Source organism: Epinephelus fuscoguttatus, linkage group LG17 (genome assembly GCF_011397635.1).
Source record: "Epinephelus fuscoguttatus linkage group LG17, E.fuscoguttatus.final_Chr_v1".
Classification (NCBI taxonomy): domain Eukaryota; kingdom Metazoa; phylum Chordata; class Actinopteri; order Perciformes; family Serranidae; genus Epinephelus; species Epinephelus fuscoguttatus.
In genome coordinates this window covers 1,796,010-1,811,723 of record NC_064768.1, presented here as the reverse complement: position 1 = coordinate 1,811,723, position 15,714 = coordinate 1,796,010, and the positions used below count along the sequence as shown (strand labels likewise).

The 15,714-nt window shown below is 40.9% G+C and overlaps 1 protein-coding gene across 1 annotated transcript in view; it reads right to left on the bottom strand.

Moving 5' to 3' along the window:
* Window positions 1-546: 546 nt before the first annotated feature.
* ssr2 (signal sequence receptor, beta) overlaps window positions 547-15,714 on the bottom strand; it is a 40,487-nt gene continuing 25,319 nt past the window's right edge. The window contains exons 3-6 of the mRNA XM_049601666.1: window positions 11,400-11,498; window positions 8,915-9,023; window positions 8,736-8,813; window positions 547-1,131 (exon numbers count right to left, since the gene is read on the bottom strand). Of these exons, the coding sequence (XP_049457623.1) occupies window positions 1,021-1,131; window positions 8,736-8,813; window positions 8,915-9,023; window positions 11,400-11,498 (397 nt within the window). The 3' untranslated portion in view covers window positions 547-1,020. The remainder of the gene's footprint in view (window positions 1,132-8,735; window positions 8,814-8,914; window positions 9,024-11,399; window positions 11,499-15,714) is intronic.

Genomic DNA, 15,714 nt, shown 5'->3' with positions numbered 1-15,714 from the left:
CTATAACTGTCCCTCACTCTGTATGGCACTTAATTGGCTTCTCTCTTTGTGTACTTGACATAGTATTGTGTTAATCGTGTTGCACCTGCCTGTTCAATCTAAAGCCAGGGGACAACTGAACACATGAACATGTTCTTTTCAGCAGCCATGACTCAGCTGATGTCACACACTGTACACAACAAAGGCCTATGCAGTGTCTCAGTATTTATATGTAGGTAGTTCATCAACGAGTGTTGTCAGTCACTTGAAGCTGGAAAACAAAAGTGACCAACACCTAACTTACTAAACTCTGAAAAATTAGGATGATTTCTCATTTCTGGCCTTGACATTGAATAGATAAGTAAAATGTCAACTATACACAGTGCTGCCTTGTTAACAGTAGGCCATTCTTGGCTACTGCTGGATGAAGTGTATTTAGTTATTTCACATGGCTCCTCACTTATACAGCTGTTTCACATCGAAGGATATTTTTTGTGGTTAGATGGAGTATAGAATATTACTAACTAAAAAGTAGGAGTAAAACCTCTGAAATCGATCAGACACAGCTTTAGAAAAAAACAGCTTCTTTTTATTAATTTATTTTGATGTTGAACAACTGGCTATAAACTTCAAACTTGAATTTAGTTCAATATGTACACAATCACAAAGTTTCATGTCTGTTACAGTAGTAACTGCCATTGTAATTGTTCTGTCACATTAACCCATTTGCAAATCTGAAGGAATGGCTAGCAGCTGATGAAGTTCAGGCCATCAGCTGTAGATGAGAACAAAAAGCTTTCATGTAAATGCTTGTGGTATTGGAACCACACTGAAGCTGTTTACATGACTTGTCTGTTACCTCCTGATCCAAAGTTCTCTTTAATCAAATAGCTTGTCTCATTAAATCACAATTACGTTTCTTGGTCACTTTACTTTTATCTTTCAACCCCAATATGGGTTATTAAGCTATTCAGAGATCCCACTGAAGCCTTCCACTTCTATTCCCACCCAGTCCCCAGCTTTAAACCCGGTGGTGCCTCCTCAGTTCTTTTTGGTCTTTGGCGAGTCGTACTTCCTCTTGCTGGAATACCAGAGTAGCAGAGGGATGCCGATGGAGGGCAGAGTCATCACGCCGAACGCAGCCCAGTCCAGCTAGAAATGGAGACATAGGAAAGTGAGTGAGGAGGCACAAGGCAGGACAAAAAATACAGGTAACCATGCTGTGTGAGCAACTAGAGAGTTTTTCTGAATGGAAGAGGAGAAAAATCTCACTTTCACGAAAACTGTACTGTTCAGTTTAGGTTAAAACTTTTTTTTAATATTTACATTAGATGTTGGCCGATGTATTTTTAAAGGCCAATAAAACACGGGTGCTGGTGAGAAAGAAAATTTGACTGAAAAGAAGCTGTAGTTAAAGTTCAGTCAGGAAGACAATACTTTTCATGCTCAAGCTGCAAGTTATCTTCCTCACCCTGCCAGTCACTCCTTGCACACATGCTCACTCACTTTCTCTGGCTATCATAGTCTGGGGCTGTCAACTGTGTCATCAGCTTATAAATCTGGAACTGAACACCAAACTATCCGTAAAATAAAGCAAGTGCAGCACGGTACTGTACACACACACTCAGTTGGAATGGAGCCTGTGTTGTGTTCAGGCGTTGTCACGTAAATGACAAATTCCACCATGTGAATAGGCCATAGGAAAACACAGCAGCATGTCAACTGGGCTGAACCCGAGCAAAATTGCTCAATTTTTCATTATTATATAGTCTGTTATGGAGTATGTGATTTTCCTGTGTCTCTTTGAGGTCTTGTCGTATGGCGTGTCACTTACAAATGTATGTGTAATTATGCTTTATTGTTGTTTTATGAGGCTCTGGCGACTTTGAGTTGTCTCTTTGTCTTTAATGTTACTTGGCTTGGCTTTCTCTCTCATGCATTCTTCGTACTTTCCTCTGTGCTGTCTCAAGTGTTGATATAGATTGGTCGTGTTGCCGCGGGACGTGGTGACTTTAACTTTCAAAGTGTTACACAGCACGTCTTTCTGTTAAATGTCGCTGGACCTAAATCCGAATTATCGCCAAATAATAGACAGTTATTTTTCCACCATCAACTCAGCCTGTTCTTGGTCATGCTCATGCTCTTCTTCACATCCATGATGGTCACTGCTGCACGCCGGATGGTCATACATGCTGCACACACCAGGATAGCTTGTGGGCATAATGTCAACAAAATCCACACACTACAGCAGAGGTCACATTCACAGGCACACACATCAACATTTACATTTAATCGCAAATTGCAGCCTTTTATGTGGTTATGTAATCGCACAGCCTGACATCGCGATTGCAACTGTGATTAGATTAATCGTGCAGCACTACCCCAAAGGATGAGCTGCTAAGTGAATGCCTCAGACAACAGAAACCTGATCAGAGCAAAAAGGTGGAGGAGCAAACAACATGGAGGGACAAGCCCCTACATGGTGCATACTACTGTCAGGTAGAGGAAGTGGCTGATATCAAGAAGACCTACCAGTGGCTGGAGAATGCTGGACTGACAGACAGCATGGTGGCACTAATCATCGCAGCACAAGAACAGGCCCTAAGCACAAGGGCCATAGAGGCCAGGGTCTCCCCCAGCAGATCAGAGCCAAGGTGCAGCCTGTGCAAAGATGCCCCTGAGATGGTCCAGCACATAGTGGCAGGGTGTAGGATGCAAGCAGGATCAGCATACATGGAGAGGCACAACCAAGTGGCTGGTGGTTCTAGCCTAAATGGCGCCCTGGGCAGCACAGCACAGCACTGTACACTCACTCAATTGGAGCAGAGCCTGTGTTGCGTTCAGGCGTTTTCACGTAAATAACAAATTCCAGCACTTGAACAGGCCATAGCACAACACAGCAGTATGTCAAGTGGGCCGATCCCAAAGAAAATTTTGATACTACTGCACTTAACAAACACACACACACACACACACACGCTCAGGATGCATTTTCCCGAGTCCGAGACAATTATAACCGAGCCTGGCCCAAACCTGCAGCACGGCACCGAACACACAGTCTATGGAGAGGAGCCTGTGTTGCGTTCAGGCGTAAATAACAAATTCAAGCACTTGAATAGGTATATTTTCGTAGGGAGCAACACCTCTCCCACTCGGCAGCATGCCTCTGTTTGAGGTGCTGCAGTAAATTGGTAGTACTGCTACCTTGGGTAGCAACAGCCTTGAAACACACTTTGCAGTGGGGTGCTGTTTGTTCTGTGTCTGACGCCACAAAACCAAACTCGTTCCCTTTCATGGGAACGAGTTATTCCCCGCTCACTGCCATGACGTTTGTGTATCGAGCTCTGAACTAGGCTTGTGCCGGTTTGAAAATTTTCCAACCAGTTTGATTTAAAGCCAAATATCTAACCGAACCAATATATCCAATTATATTTTTCCTAATAAAAGCCTATTATAGGTGTAATGCGCTTCCAATCCACTAGGTGGTGATAATGCTGTATTAACCGCCAATACACACAAGGTTACACAAGAAGAAGAAGAAGACTTCTCTCGCAGCAGCAGCAGACAGCTGAGCGGAGCTGAGCCTCTGAGATAAACTAAACATAACACTTGTAGGCTCCTCCACTTCCTTTAAAAACATACATACAGTGGTGGAAAAAAGTTTTCGGACACCCCATGCATTTGTGAAATATTGCATTAAGAATCACTCTTAGGTCTTCAAGTGCAATTTCTTTTAGTACAGTCACAGCCAAAATACTAAATAAATCCTAAAAAAGCCATTAAAAACTTAAAATTGATTGGTTCCATAAAAATACATAAGAAATTTTGAGTATTGGGTCATTTTGGTACCAGTGATGAAGGTCGTTCTTTTTATTAAAAGACACAATTTTTGTTGCCAAGCTTTGTGTCTACATAAAGCCAGCACATTTGAAAGTTCTTCAGACACAAAAATGGCTAAAACAAGGAACCTAACGCAGGAAACATGCCTGAAGATAAAGATTCTCAGCCAGGAAGGGTACAGCTGCCGCCAGATAGCCAGGAAGTGCAGATGCAGTCCTTCAGCAGTTGGATACACTCTGCAGAAATACAGACGAACCAACAGCTTGGAAGACAAACCAAGATCTGGGCGTCCAAGGGTTTCTTCAGCAAGAAATGACCACATCCTGATCCGCATGTGCAGGCAAAACCGCCGAATGACATCACAGGAGCTTCAGCAGCAGTGGTCAAACCAAAGTGGTGTCCAGTGTTCCACCCGCACTGTACGTGGCCGACTTTTAGATCATGGCTTAAGGTCCTACAAGGCTATCAAGAAGCCCCTGATCAATGAGAGACAGAGGTTAGCCCTGCGTCGTTGGGCCCAGGCACACAAGAACTGGACAGCCAGGAATTGGAAGAAGATTTTGTGGTCAGATGAGTCCAGTTTCCAGCTTTATCTTCCTCCTACTAATGTGAGGGCACGCAGGAGGCCAGGCGAAGCATTATCTCCAGCATGTACAGTACCTACTGTCAAGCATGGTGGAGGCAGTATCATGGTTTGGGGATGCATGAGTGCTGCTGGTGTTGGTCATCTCACTGTCTGTGATGGCACATTGAACTCTACCAAGTACTGTACCATTCTCAGAACCCACATGCTCCCTTCTGCGCGTGCACTGTTCCGTCGAGGTAAAAACTGGATGTTTCAACAAGATAATGCCCCTTGCCACACATCCAAGGCCAGTAGAACTTGGCTGCAAGAGCACAGTATCCAGGTCTTAGAGTGGCCAGCTCAATCCCCGGACATGAGCCCCATTGAAAATCTGTGGTGGATTATCAAAAGGTCTGTTTCAAAGCATAAACCAAAGAATTTAGAAGAATTAAAAACAGTAATTCAAGAAGAATGGGACAAGATTACGCCTCAACAGTGTGAAAGGCTCGTGGGGAACATGCCAGCCAGGATTAGAGCTCTACTACGTGCCAATGGCAGGACTACTAAATATTAATTTGATGATGTGATGGTTTATTTATTTTTTGTTCAGTTTTGAACACATTCTCTGTTATTTGTTGACTTTGATACCGACAATGTTGAGAACTGACATATTGAAACTGTCAAGAATTTAGTTTTGTTAGTTTTTCTTGTAAACAATAAACAAAAAAATATAATTTGTATTTGTTTGTATCTGTCCAATGCAGCCACACCTTTTGAAACACAAAAAAGATTTTTCCACAAATATTTCACGATAATATTTGAGATTGTGTAAAATTTTAAGGGTGTCCAAAAACTTGTTTCCACCACTGTAAACCTTATTAAGTTGTCATAATGCATGTTTCAATGCAAGATAAGTTGAATATAGTCCCTTGATACACCCCTGATGTGAAAAGCCTTTCTTGCTGAAGCAACCCTTAATTCTGCAGAGTGTACCCAACTGCTGAAGGACTGCATCTGCACTTTCTGGCTATCTGGCGGCAGCTGTACCCTTCCTGGTTGAGAATCTGTATCTTAAGGCGTGTTTCCTGCATTAGGTTCCTTGTTTTGGCTATTTTTGTCTCTGAAGAACTTTCACGTGCTGGTTTTATATCAGGGATGCAGACAGGTGTATGGTAAAAAAAAGAGAGAATATTAAAATACACAAACACTAATTTGGAAGAATACTGTGTATTCCAAAACAGAACAAATCCATTGAGCCATCATGACCATCTTGCTAGAGGTCCAAATCTTTATAGATTTCTTCATGCTCTTTACATTGAACAAAGCGGGTAGATTGGCCTACTACAAATAACATGTCAGTTTCAAACTAAGAGCCATCTGGATATCCTGGGGCAAGTGCCCTTTAAGTGTTGGATAATAGTTTTTACATCTGGACTATATGATTAAAAAAAAAAAAAAAAATTCTGAATGTTAAGACACACTAACACTCAATTTCCCTCATTCTGCAAATGAACAACATTGAATGTTTCAGCAAAACTACCAAAACAGAGTGCAGTTCAACCTACCTCTTTCCACAATTTCTTTTTTTTTTTTAATACCAGCTACAAGGTACTTGCTCACTCTGGAATTGATATAAAATGCGGAATGTTTATGGAATGTTTGTGTTGTTTGGCATGAAAATGACAACCTTAAAAATAGCCAGAGGCCACTGTATTAGTTAATCTGTCTATGTGTAGGATTTGGTATATGCATGGACCTATCAGCGTTTCATAAGCAACCATTTCAAAATTATTTTACGAATACATTACTACATTTACATTTACTGCACTTGAATCCTACCAATCCAACTAGCCGACCAAAAACGTGGAAAAAATAAATCAATGAATGAAAATGAAAGTTGAGAAGTTACATATAACGAGCCATTTCACTTTCACTGTAACAGTGCTGGTATGCTGAACAAGATCTGAATGTTGAGTACATATTTCACACACATCTGAATCTGCACACTGCCTTTGAATCGTCCCCCTCTTAGAGATGAATCTTCACGCATATACTTGGCGTATCTGGAGATTTAAATAATCAATGAAGTTACTGCGTCCCACTTTTTATTCCCCTGTACAGTGTTTCCTGCAGAGCTACAGTGGAAGGATCATAACAAAAAATACAAAAGACTGTAACGTGAAAAGATATCTGCCTGAGGTTATTAAATACCTGCAGCGAGCACCCCACCCCACCCCGCAGCAGAAACAATAAGCGCGTTTCCCCATAAAGAGAGGCACAGCAGCGTCCCTTTTATTATTAATATTATTATTATTTATTATTTATCTGTCTGTCTGTGCAGTAGGAGCACATACAGGGGCGTCGTTTCAGCAAAAGCTAAGGTATGGCAATGTGACATGACGTCACAGAGCAACTGATGATGGAGTTTCAAAAATATGAACTTATATAAAACTTCACTTTGGTCTTTGACCTGTCAGAAGTACATAATATGCTACTGAAAACTGTTTCAAAGGACATGAAGCTGTTTCTCACATTCATAATACCTCATGTCTGCATGTAATGCACGACTTGGTGAGAGCAGTGAAAACATCGGACCTATTTCAGCGCATATTTCAGCACCACGGACAGCGAGCGGACGTTTAATTATCATTAGTCATGTGTTCATCTTCACAGAAAATAAAGAAAATAAATTAATTACAAGCTCATTTCTAGAAGATAACCAAGAGGTCCAGTGTATGAAACACAGTAAAACAAAGGCCAATTTGGTACAATACTGTATAGGCGAATTTATTGGAGTGTCTCTAGAGACTGAAAATACAAGCTTAACATGCCGACATGAAGAAAAAAACCCACATACACTCAGACAGGCTTCAAGACATCATTTAGACAGGCTGTCTACAGCAGCAGAGCAAAATGCTTTTACAATACATAGATACCGTATTTTTCCAAATAGCAGCCTGGGCATTTATTTCACAAAATCGATTTTGACCCCAGGCGTTTAAAAGAACCAGGCTCAAGGCTTTTTTTTTTTTTTTTTTTTTGCACAGACCTGCACCAGGCTGTTATTTGGCTACAGTTCCTGTCCAGTATGTTTTTAGTGCAAAAATAGTGTATAATGTAGGGGTGAGTTCGTGTACAAAAATCTCTAAACATTTAGAGTGGGTCATTTTTTTCGTGTACACGTTTACACGGGTTTCACCGCTGGGTGGTGCTATTGCATTATACCAGTAAAACCCCAGTTATCCGAATACCAACTGAACGGGCCATTTAACCAACAGTTATAGGCCGCCACACCGAAATATCGCCATCCCGACCGTCCGCAATCCCGAATTCTGGTCCCTGAATCCTGACAGTAAGCTATGGCGAGCCTGTAGAAGCTGCATTCCCCATGCATGTCAGCGATTTTCACCGGGGACGCACATGAGTAATTCAGGCTGACATTACCTGTTTTTCAGCGAACTCTTCTGGTAATTTCATTAAAAGGCATGGCATATAGGCCCACAGTAACTTATTATTATTATTATAGTTATCATTATTATTATTATTGGGTCTTATAAGAGTGGGCTACAATGAGTACCGGGCCATCAAATCACAGCATCCGCGGTGAGAGGACACGGAATTGTGTGCGCTTTTACGCACGCGGGTGTAGGTGATCACGGATATTTGATGTGGGAAAGATGTAGCCATATGTATTACCTGTTTTAGATACGTGGCCGTCTGTCTGTCCGTCCGTCGCACGAGTCATGTGCACCACTTCACCACCGACCTGTGCGTAAAAGCGCAAACAGTCCCTGAAGGAGGGACAGCCATGAGGCAATGAATGAGGAAATAATCGCCCGGGCGTTTAATTGGACCGGCGTTTAATACGCAAAATGGGGTCAAACCCCCAGCGACTATTAGGTGCCCGGCGGCTATTTGCCACCGGTTGACTATTTGGAAATATACAGCAACTCACTCAAAACTCGCGGAGGAGCGAAGTGGCGAACAATTTGATTCAATAACACTCGTATTCACTGATGAGCATGTTATTGACCTATTTAAGTGCAATACAATGAAAACAACCAGCCAATGCGCCTCGAGTAATGACTACAGAACTTCTCTCTCTTTTTTTTCTCCCGATTCCAAGGTATGGCAGCTGCCATACCTCGCCATACCTGAATGACGCCTATGGGCACATAATATTGATTTAACAATAAAGGCCAAACACAAGTTAATTACTGGTTGTTGTGTCTGCTAAAGAACAGTAAGTACTGCAGGGGTTTGGGTATTCAGATCCACCAACCCTGATGACTGCATGTCAATCCACTCAGGAGTCTCAAACAGCAAGGGACATACACTTTTTTTCACTTACATAGTGTGGGGAGAAGCGCCGGTCAAACTCCCGCTGAGCCAGGATGCCTCCCTGGCCAGGGGCACTGGTGTATCCAACCTGCAGTAAACAAAGAAGACAGTAGACAAACTCTTCAGCTTCCTTCATTACACCACATATAGTAACTGCTTTGATTCCAAAGGATTATCAGCTGCTTTTACCACAACTTGTCCTCCCTCCTGGGCCAGGTAACTGACAGAGGCAGAGGTGAAGTTGAAGTAACCAGCCTTGAGGGGGCGCAACACCACTGTGTGGGAGACATTGCTGGCTCTGGAAGTTCAAGAGTTAAATCTGACAACTTGAAAAAAGATGACAAGTCCAGTTATGAACATTTCAAACTAGTTAAAAAGAGAACAACCTCATGATCTGACTGTCTTCAGATTTTAGGTGTTAACCCTATGGGCCCTAGGTGTTTTTGGGGTATTTTTACTGCCTTTACTTTTAAGCTCATATCACAGTCATTATAAAGGCTACATACACATGCTATATCTTGTTGTTTTCAGGACAATGTGGGGTATCCAGATTTGCCATCATTTCATGTCCTCCTATGTGTCTGCATTTTATATTAAATTTATATCAATGAAAAAAAAACAAATCCGTGTTACTAAATTCTTACATTTTACATGTATCTCACCATAGCAAGTTGGAAAATGACATATTCTGCCATATATGCAGAGGGGAGACTCTCTGGAATCTGGCAATGTAAGAACCATGATGGTGGGACATTCTGTCACTTCACAGCTGTTCAAAACATGTGGTTTGTGCCAGGCGGACACGATTGCCAGTATTTTTTCATTATTGCAAGAAATTCCATTGACATTCACAAGTCAAAAATGTGTTTTATCTGAAAGAAACATGCAATATTTACATCAAAGATAATAGAAAAATAGTCAACCAAGTGCAATGATGCCCTCCAAGATAATATTTGCCACTTTGTTTGCAATAAACAAAGTTTGTTGTTGTTTTCAGTTATATATTGGACACACACACACACACACACACGACGTGTCCCCCTCAATGTATATGGTGACTACGGCCCTGTCATGCATGCATAATTAGGCTACAGTTGTCTGGGTGCGCAAAGGTGAAGTGGCTGGTCTTGTCATACAAAGTTTGATGGAGTGTCAACTGGACAATATGGAGATATTTGCATCTTGAAAGCTGGACTACAAATTTGGATAGACAGGGAGAAACACACGTAAGCCTAAGACGTGGTAAGATACGATATTCCTCACTATATGAAGTGACTGATAACAAGATCTGTATAATGGGTTGTCAAGAAATTCGTCAGGTTTTTATTTTGTAGACAATTAATCTGGATTTATAGCGTGATGAGATGACAGCACAATGATGTGTGTGGTATCACTGGAAAGCTCTGCTCCTGCACTTTCATGTGATATGTGTGGCATTTCTGTGCAACCCTGCATTCGCGAATAATCCATCCAAGAATAATGTGTGTGCAAAGCTCTGTTAGACATAATTTTAGTGTAACTTTATCATTGTTTTTCGCTGTGAAAACATTGGACTACCGACAAGTGCTTGGTCTTTTCGGAAAGCTACAATTCCGCTGTTTCACGTGCTTCTCACTATGATGCACAGTCATGGAGAAAATCAATAGAGAAGAACAGGTGTGAATTTGGACGCACTATGCGTCGTTCGGGCCCATAGGGTTAAATCAGAGAAGTGTGTTTGAGATTTTAGAGCCCCACATAGAGTTCTTTCTGTGCGGCATTATGCAAAACAAGTTCTTGAAAGATGCCCTGATCTGTTGTGTCCATGTGCACCATCGACTCCACTGATCTCTGCCGCCTCAACAATCAAACTTACCTTCTCAAGCCTGATTTACTGTTGGGTGTGCAGCATTTTTTAAGTATTGCTCTAAAGACATTAAAGAGCGGCATGTTTTCAAGTTTTCAATTTGTGCTTTGGTGAAAGGTTTCAGTAATCACATACCACCTGCGTTTTTTACGCTACAAATCTATTTCTGTCACATTTAGTGAAGAGTAATCTGCACCGACAGCTGTTTAAAAATCACACAAATATGCTGTTTTCCTGTTTTTAATTTATCATCCATATCTACACTGACTGATCAGCTCCCAGTCTCACTTGCTACGGAGGGCAGGGAAATAAAATCAATGAAATCAATAAATACAAATGAAAAAGATTTTGGTTCAGTAAATGTCTGCTATCAGTCAGCCTGGTGAAGGCAGTTTGGCCAGCCCACACAAGTATAATGGACCAGCCTATCCTCTCTGCTCCGCAGGAGCTGCTGCTGACAGACTGCTGCATATGTGGCCAGAGACACTGAATGCAGGTCGGAGTTAGTGTGGATTTAAAACTACTTTCTCTATGGCGACGATTAAAATATACCAATCACACTGTGCGACAAAATATGACAATGTCTGCGACATAACAAAATTCTCTGGGTGTGGAACATGAAAGGATGTCTGTGATGTTGACATGTCATCATTTCACTTTTTAAATCTATGTGCAGCTAACAGAGGCAGCCAGAGGTTACAAAATGATTGATGGTAGATCAATGTGTGAAGCCCTGAGTAACTGGGGATACAGATGTGTGTTAAAACTAACATCACTGACTTCATCAACAACTGCAGGCTAAGAGAGGACCATTAGGTTCAAGGATACGGTGCAATCCTGTCCCATTTGACATTCAACATTCCCGAAACAATTCCAAAATCTTCAGGGGGAAAAGAATCATCCGACAGCTCCACCTCTAGGGCAGCGCTGTAGAGATAGACAAAAAGAAGACACTCAGTTAGATAACTGTATATACAGTACATACAGTACAATATATCTGTATGTTGAATGTTTACCATCTGACAACTCTCTCCAAAACACAGGGAGGCATTGTGTGAAACTTCCTGACAAATATCCCAAAATCACAGCTTCAACAGTGCTTTTCTGGTCACACTTTGCCGTGGTGTTTTTTTTTTCTTTTTACCATTCAGAAACAGAATAGCAAACATTACATAGGCTTAAGAATATTTAAAAAATTAACAACAAAACATGTACAACATTAACAACTTTTATTAACAAATACGCAAATGCAGCAGTCAACCAAACAGAATGAAATAACAACAAATTGTCTGTGGGCTACAGTCCACTTGCAGTACAGTAAATCGACAGAATTGAATTAAATTAAAACTATAGCATCCAATACTTATAGGCTTATCAAATAATTAAAGGTAACAATAAATAACAATAGCAGTAACGATAATGTGTGCTATACAGCATGTCCTGAGAACGCAATGGCTACAGTCCGTTGGTTTATTTTAAAATCTATCAACATGAATCAAATTAAAAGCACAGCTCTACAGCATCCAGTACTAGGGCTTATCCAGTAAGAAAAATAGAACAATAAATAACAAGGCATGACTGAAAATGGGCATATATAATCCTATCCTAAGAACGCAATAGGAAATACTGTTCGTTGGTTTATTTTTAGAGCCTACCTTTACTTGGAAAAGTTCACCCTCTCAAAGTCTTAACTTTTCTGTCCGTCAGAACAGGCTACTCCTCATTGAAAATGAAATAAAAACAAACTATAATGATAATTATAGCAGCATCATATGCTTCAAAACTATTCAAGGTTTTTTTGCCAGAAAAACCAGCATGTTTACTTATTCCAGCTGGAGCAGGGCATGTAGTGGAACTTTGCCCACGGTGCTGAACACCCGCTCTGATGGAGAGCTCGTGGCACAAACGCACAGGTACTTTTGGGCAACCCTCGACATCAGAAGAAAATGCCTGGCCCCATCACATTTCCACCAGAGAAGGGGGTCTTCATCTGCCTGAATAACGGCAGGGCTGTACAGCGATGGAAAAAAATGTTGAAAAATGAATTTATTTGCCTAGTAGCACACACTGCTTGCGAGCCACTTGTGTGTGTGTGTGTGTGTGTGTGTGTGGTCTGTTTTTTTCTCGTTTTTTTTCACTAGACGACAAAAGCATTCACTGCCGTGCATGGCAGCCAGGTGAGTTGGTTCATTAGCATAATGAACAGAGGGAAAGCTCTTGTCATCAAGTGCCTTTGTCTCTGTGGGGGAGGCGGGGCTATGGGCTACACACACAGAGTGTGATCTTCATGAGGGGGAGACGAGGCGAGAGAGTTGAGCGTAAGAGAAAGACAGGGAACTTGTTCGTAAACCAAATGCCACAGCCCCTGTGTGAGAGTGTTTTGGATTTAAACCAAATGACAGAGGGGAGCCCAGTAATTTGGACGAGCCAGTATGCCAGGTTTGTTCTAAAACCATCTCAACAAAAAGAGTGAATACGACCAACTTAACTGCACACCTGAGAGTGAGAGACTGACAGTCTATTTTTTTGTAATTTTTTGTATTCATAAGGTCTTTATTTATTTATTTTGGTATTTTTACACGTTATTTCAGATATTTAAATTTTCTTTTTTTGCATTCGTAAATATTCTTCTTTAAAAGGGTGTACTTGCATAATTATGCTTTTATTACCATCATATAAGTTTTAAAAATGGTCTAAAAACAGCAAAATTACAACAATAAAAAAAATTGTCTTAAAAGCACAATATTGGGCAATATTATCGCTTATTGCAATAATTTCTGACGCAATTAATCGCCCAGCAAAATTTGTTATCGTGACAGGTGCTACAAACTTTCTGGCCTGTGCTACAAAATTATCACCCTCTGTAGCACTGGTGCTATGGGCTAAAAAAGTTAACGTACAGCCCTGAATGGGCTCGCGACAACAGGCAGTTATCTCTGCTCCTGCTCGCTCCTGTATGGTGCCGACAAGACCTGCCACCGCATCTGCTTCTCTTTGAAGGAGACTGCCCAGAGTCATCTTTTTTTGGGTGGTTCGGGTTGTGCTTCTCCCTCCTCCACTCTGATGGCCACTGGACCTGCTGCTGCTTGCAGAAGTTATGACGTTGTGTTTTTTTTTTGGGGTGGGGGGGAGACCAACTCGCTTGATGCTTGCCATCTTTTCTTCTCTTTCTCAGGTCTGAGCTGTCACGTCACGACGTCACATCCAAAACTTTATCAAATGTCATCTCCCGAATCAACAGTTAAGAGAAACATTATAGCCTACTACTAGTTTTAAACTGTAATAGTAGGCTATTAAATTGCAAACTCAACCGTGCTTGACAAGTGCTCATTATTTAGGCATTAAATAAATTAATGTTATATCAGGCCCCTGTAGGCCTACATTTAGGGATGTCCCGTATTGGCTGCCGATATTAGCAAAAAACGTGCATCTGCATTGGATCTGACTGCATGGAAAAATGCCAATCCAAGAACTCTGATCCAGTTTTTCATGTAGTCCGATCCAGGTTTTCCGGCCAGCCCAGGGCTCCGCGATTCAAGCAGTCCATTCCAGTGATCCTCTCCAGCACTTACTATCAATCCACCAGGCAAGCCGCCAGCATGCAGACACACACAGAGGGTAGGAAGAATAGTGGTCTATTTAGTTAACTGACTATTTGTTTTCTGCTCTGGTTTTTTGAGAGTGATATTTTTATTTGGTTTACACTCTTACTGTTTAAGTAAAGAGCACTGATGGCATTATTTTTTGACATCTACAGACTGGAATGATATTGACATGACAACAGTGAAGAACATTATTGAAGGAATTGCAAAACCATTAACCCACATCTGCAACTTGTCTTTTCAGTCAGGTACATTTCTGAACAAAACGAAGATAGCAAAAGTGATACTGCTGTTTAAAACTGGAGATAGACATCATTTCACAAACTACAGGCCTGTTTCTTTACTCTCCCAATTCTCCAAAATATTCGAAAAACTTTTTGCAGACAGACTGGAAAAATACATTGAAAAACACAATCTTCTTACAGACAGTCAATTCAGAACGGACAGATCAACATCTCTGGCACTAATCAAATTAATAGAAGAAATCACAAATTGTATAGACAACAAAAAAATAGTAGTTGGAGTATTTTTGGACCTAAAAAAAGCCTTCGACACCATCGATCACAACACATTATTATATAAACCAGAAAGGTATGGTATAAGGGGGGTTGGATTGAGCTGGGTGAAGAGCTATTTAAGAAACAGGCAACAGTTTGTGCAAATAGGTGACCATAAATCGGAGTACATGGACATTACATGCGGAGTACCACGGTGGTCAGTATTAAGTCAGAAATTATTTATATTGTATGTGAATGACATATGTAGAGTATCAAAATGATTGACATTTGTTTTGTGTCAATGACACTAGCATTTTCTGTTTCGGGGGAGAATTTGCAGCAGATTTTGAAGATGATTACAACAGAAATAAACTAAAACTGTGGTTTGACAGAAATAAATCATCATTAAATCTGAGCAAAACAAAAACTATGCTGTTTGGAAGACCTAAAACAGACTCTCATGTAGAACTGATAATAGATAACACACAAATAGAGTATATGACATTAAATTTCTTGGTGTAGTCCTTAACCACAAAATCTGCTGGAAACCCCATGTAAAGCACATGTAAACCACATACGAGCAAAGCTTTCAAAGTGCACTGCAATTCTTGGGAAAACAAGACACATTCTGGATCATAAATCACTATACACTCTATACTGTTCACTGTTTTTACCGTATCTATCTTACTGTGTTGAGGTCTGGGGAAATATGTACAGAAGCACTCTACAGCCAATATGCACAATACAGAAAAGAGCAATAAGGACAATAAACAATGCTGGATACAGAGAACACACAAAACCCACTGTTTATAAACACACACGTTGAAATTTATGGATCTGGTTAAATTCAAAACAGCGCAAATAATGTACAAAGCAAGGAATAATCTACTGCCAAAAAATATCCGAGGAATGTTCACAGAAAGAGAGGGAGGTTATAATCTAAGGGGAGATCTAAATTTCAAAAAAACAAAGTACGAACAACTATGAAAAGCATGTGCGTATTGAGCTGTGGTGTGACTTTGTGGAACAGTCTGGAGATGGAGA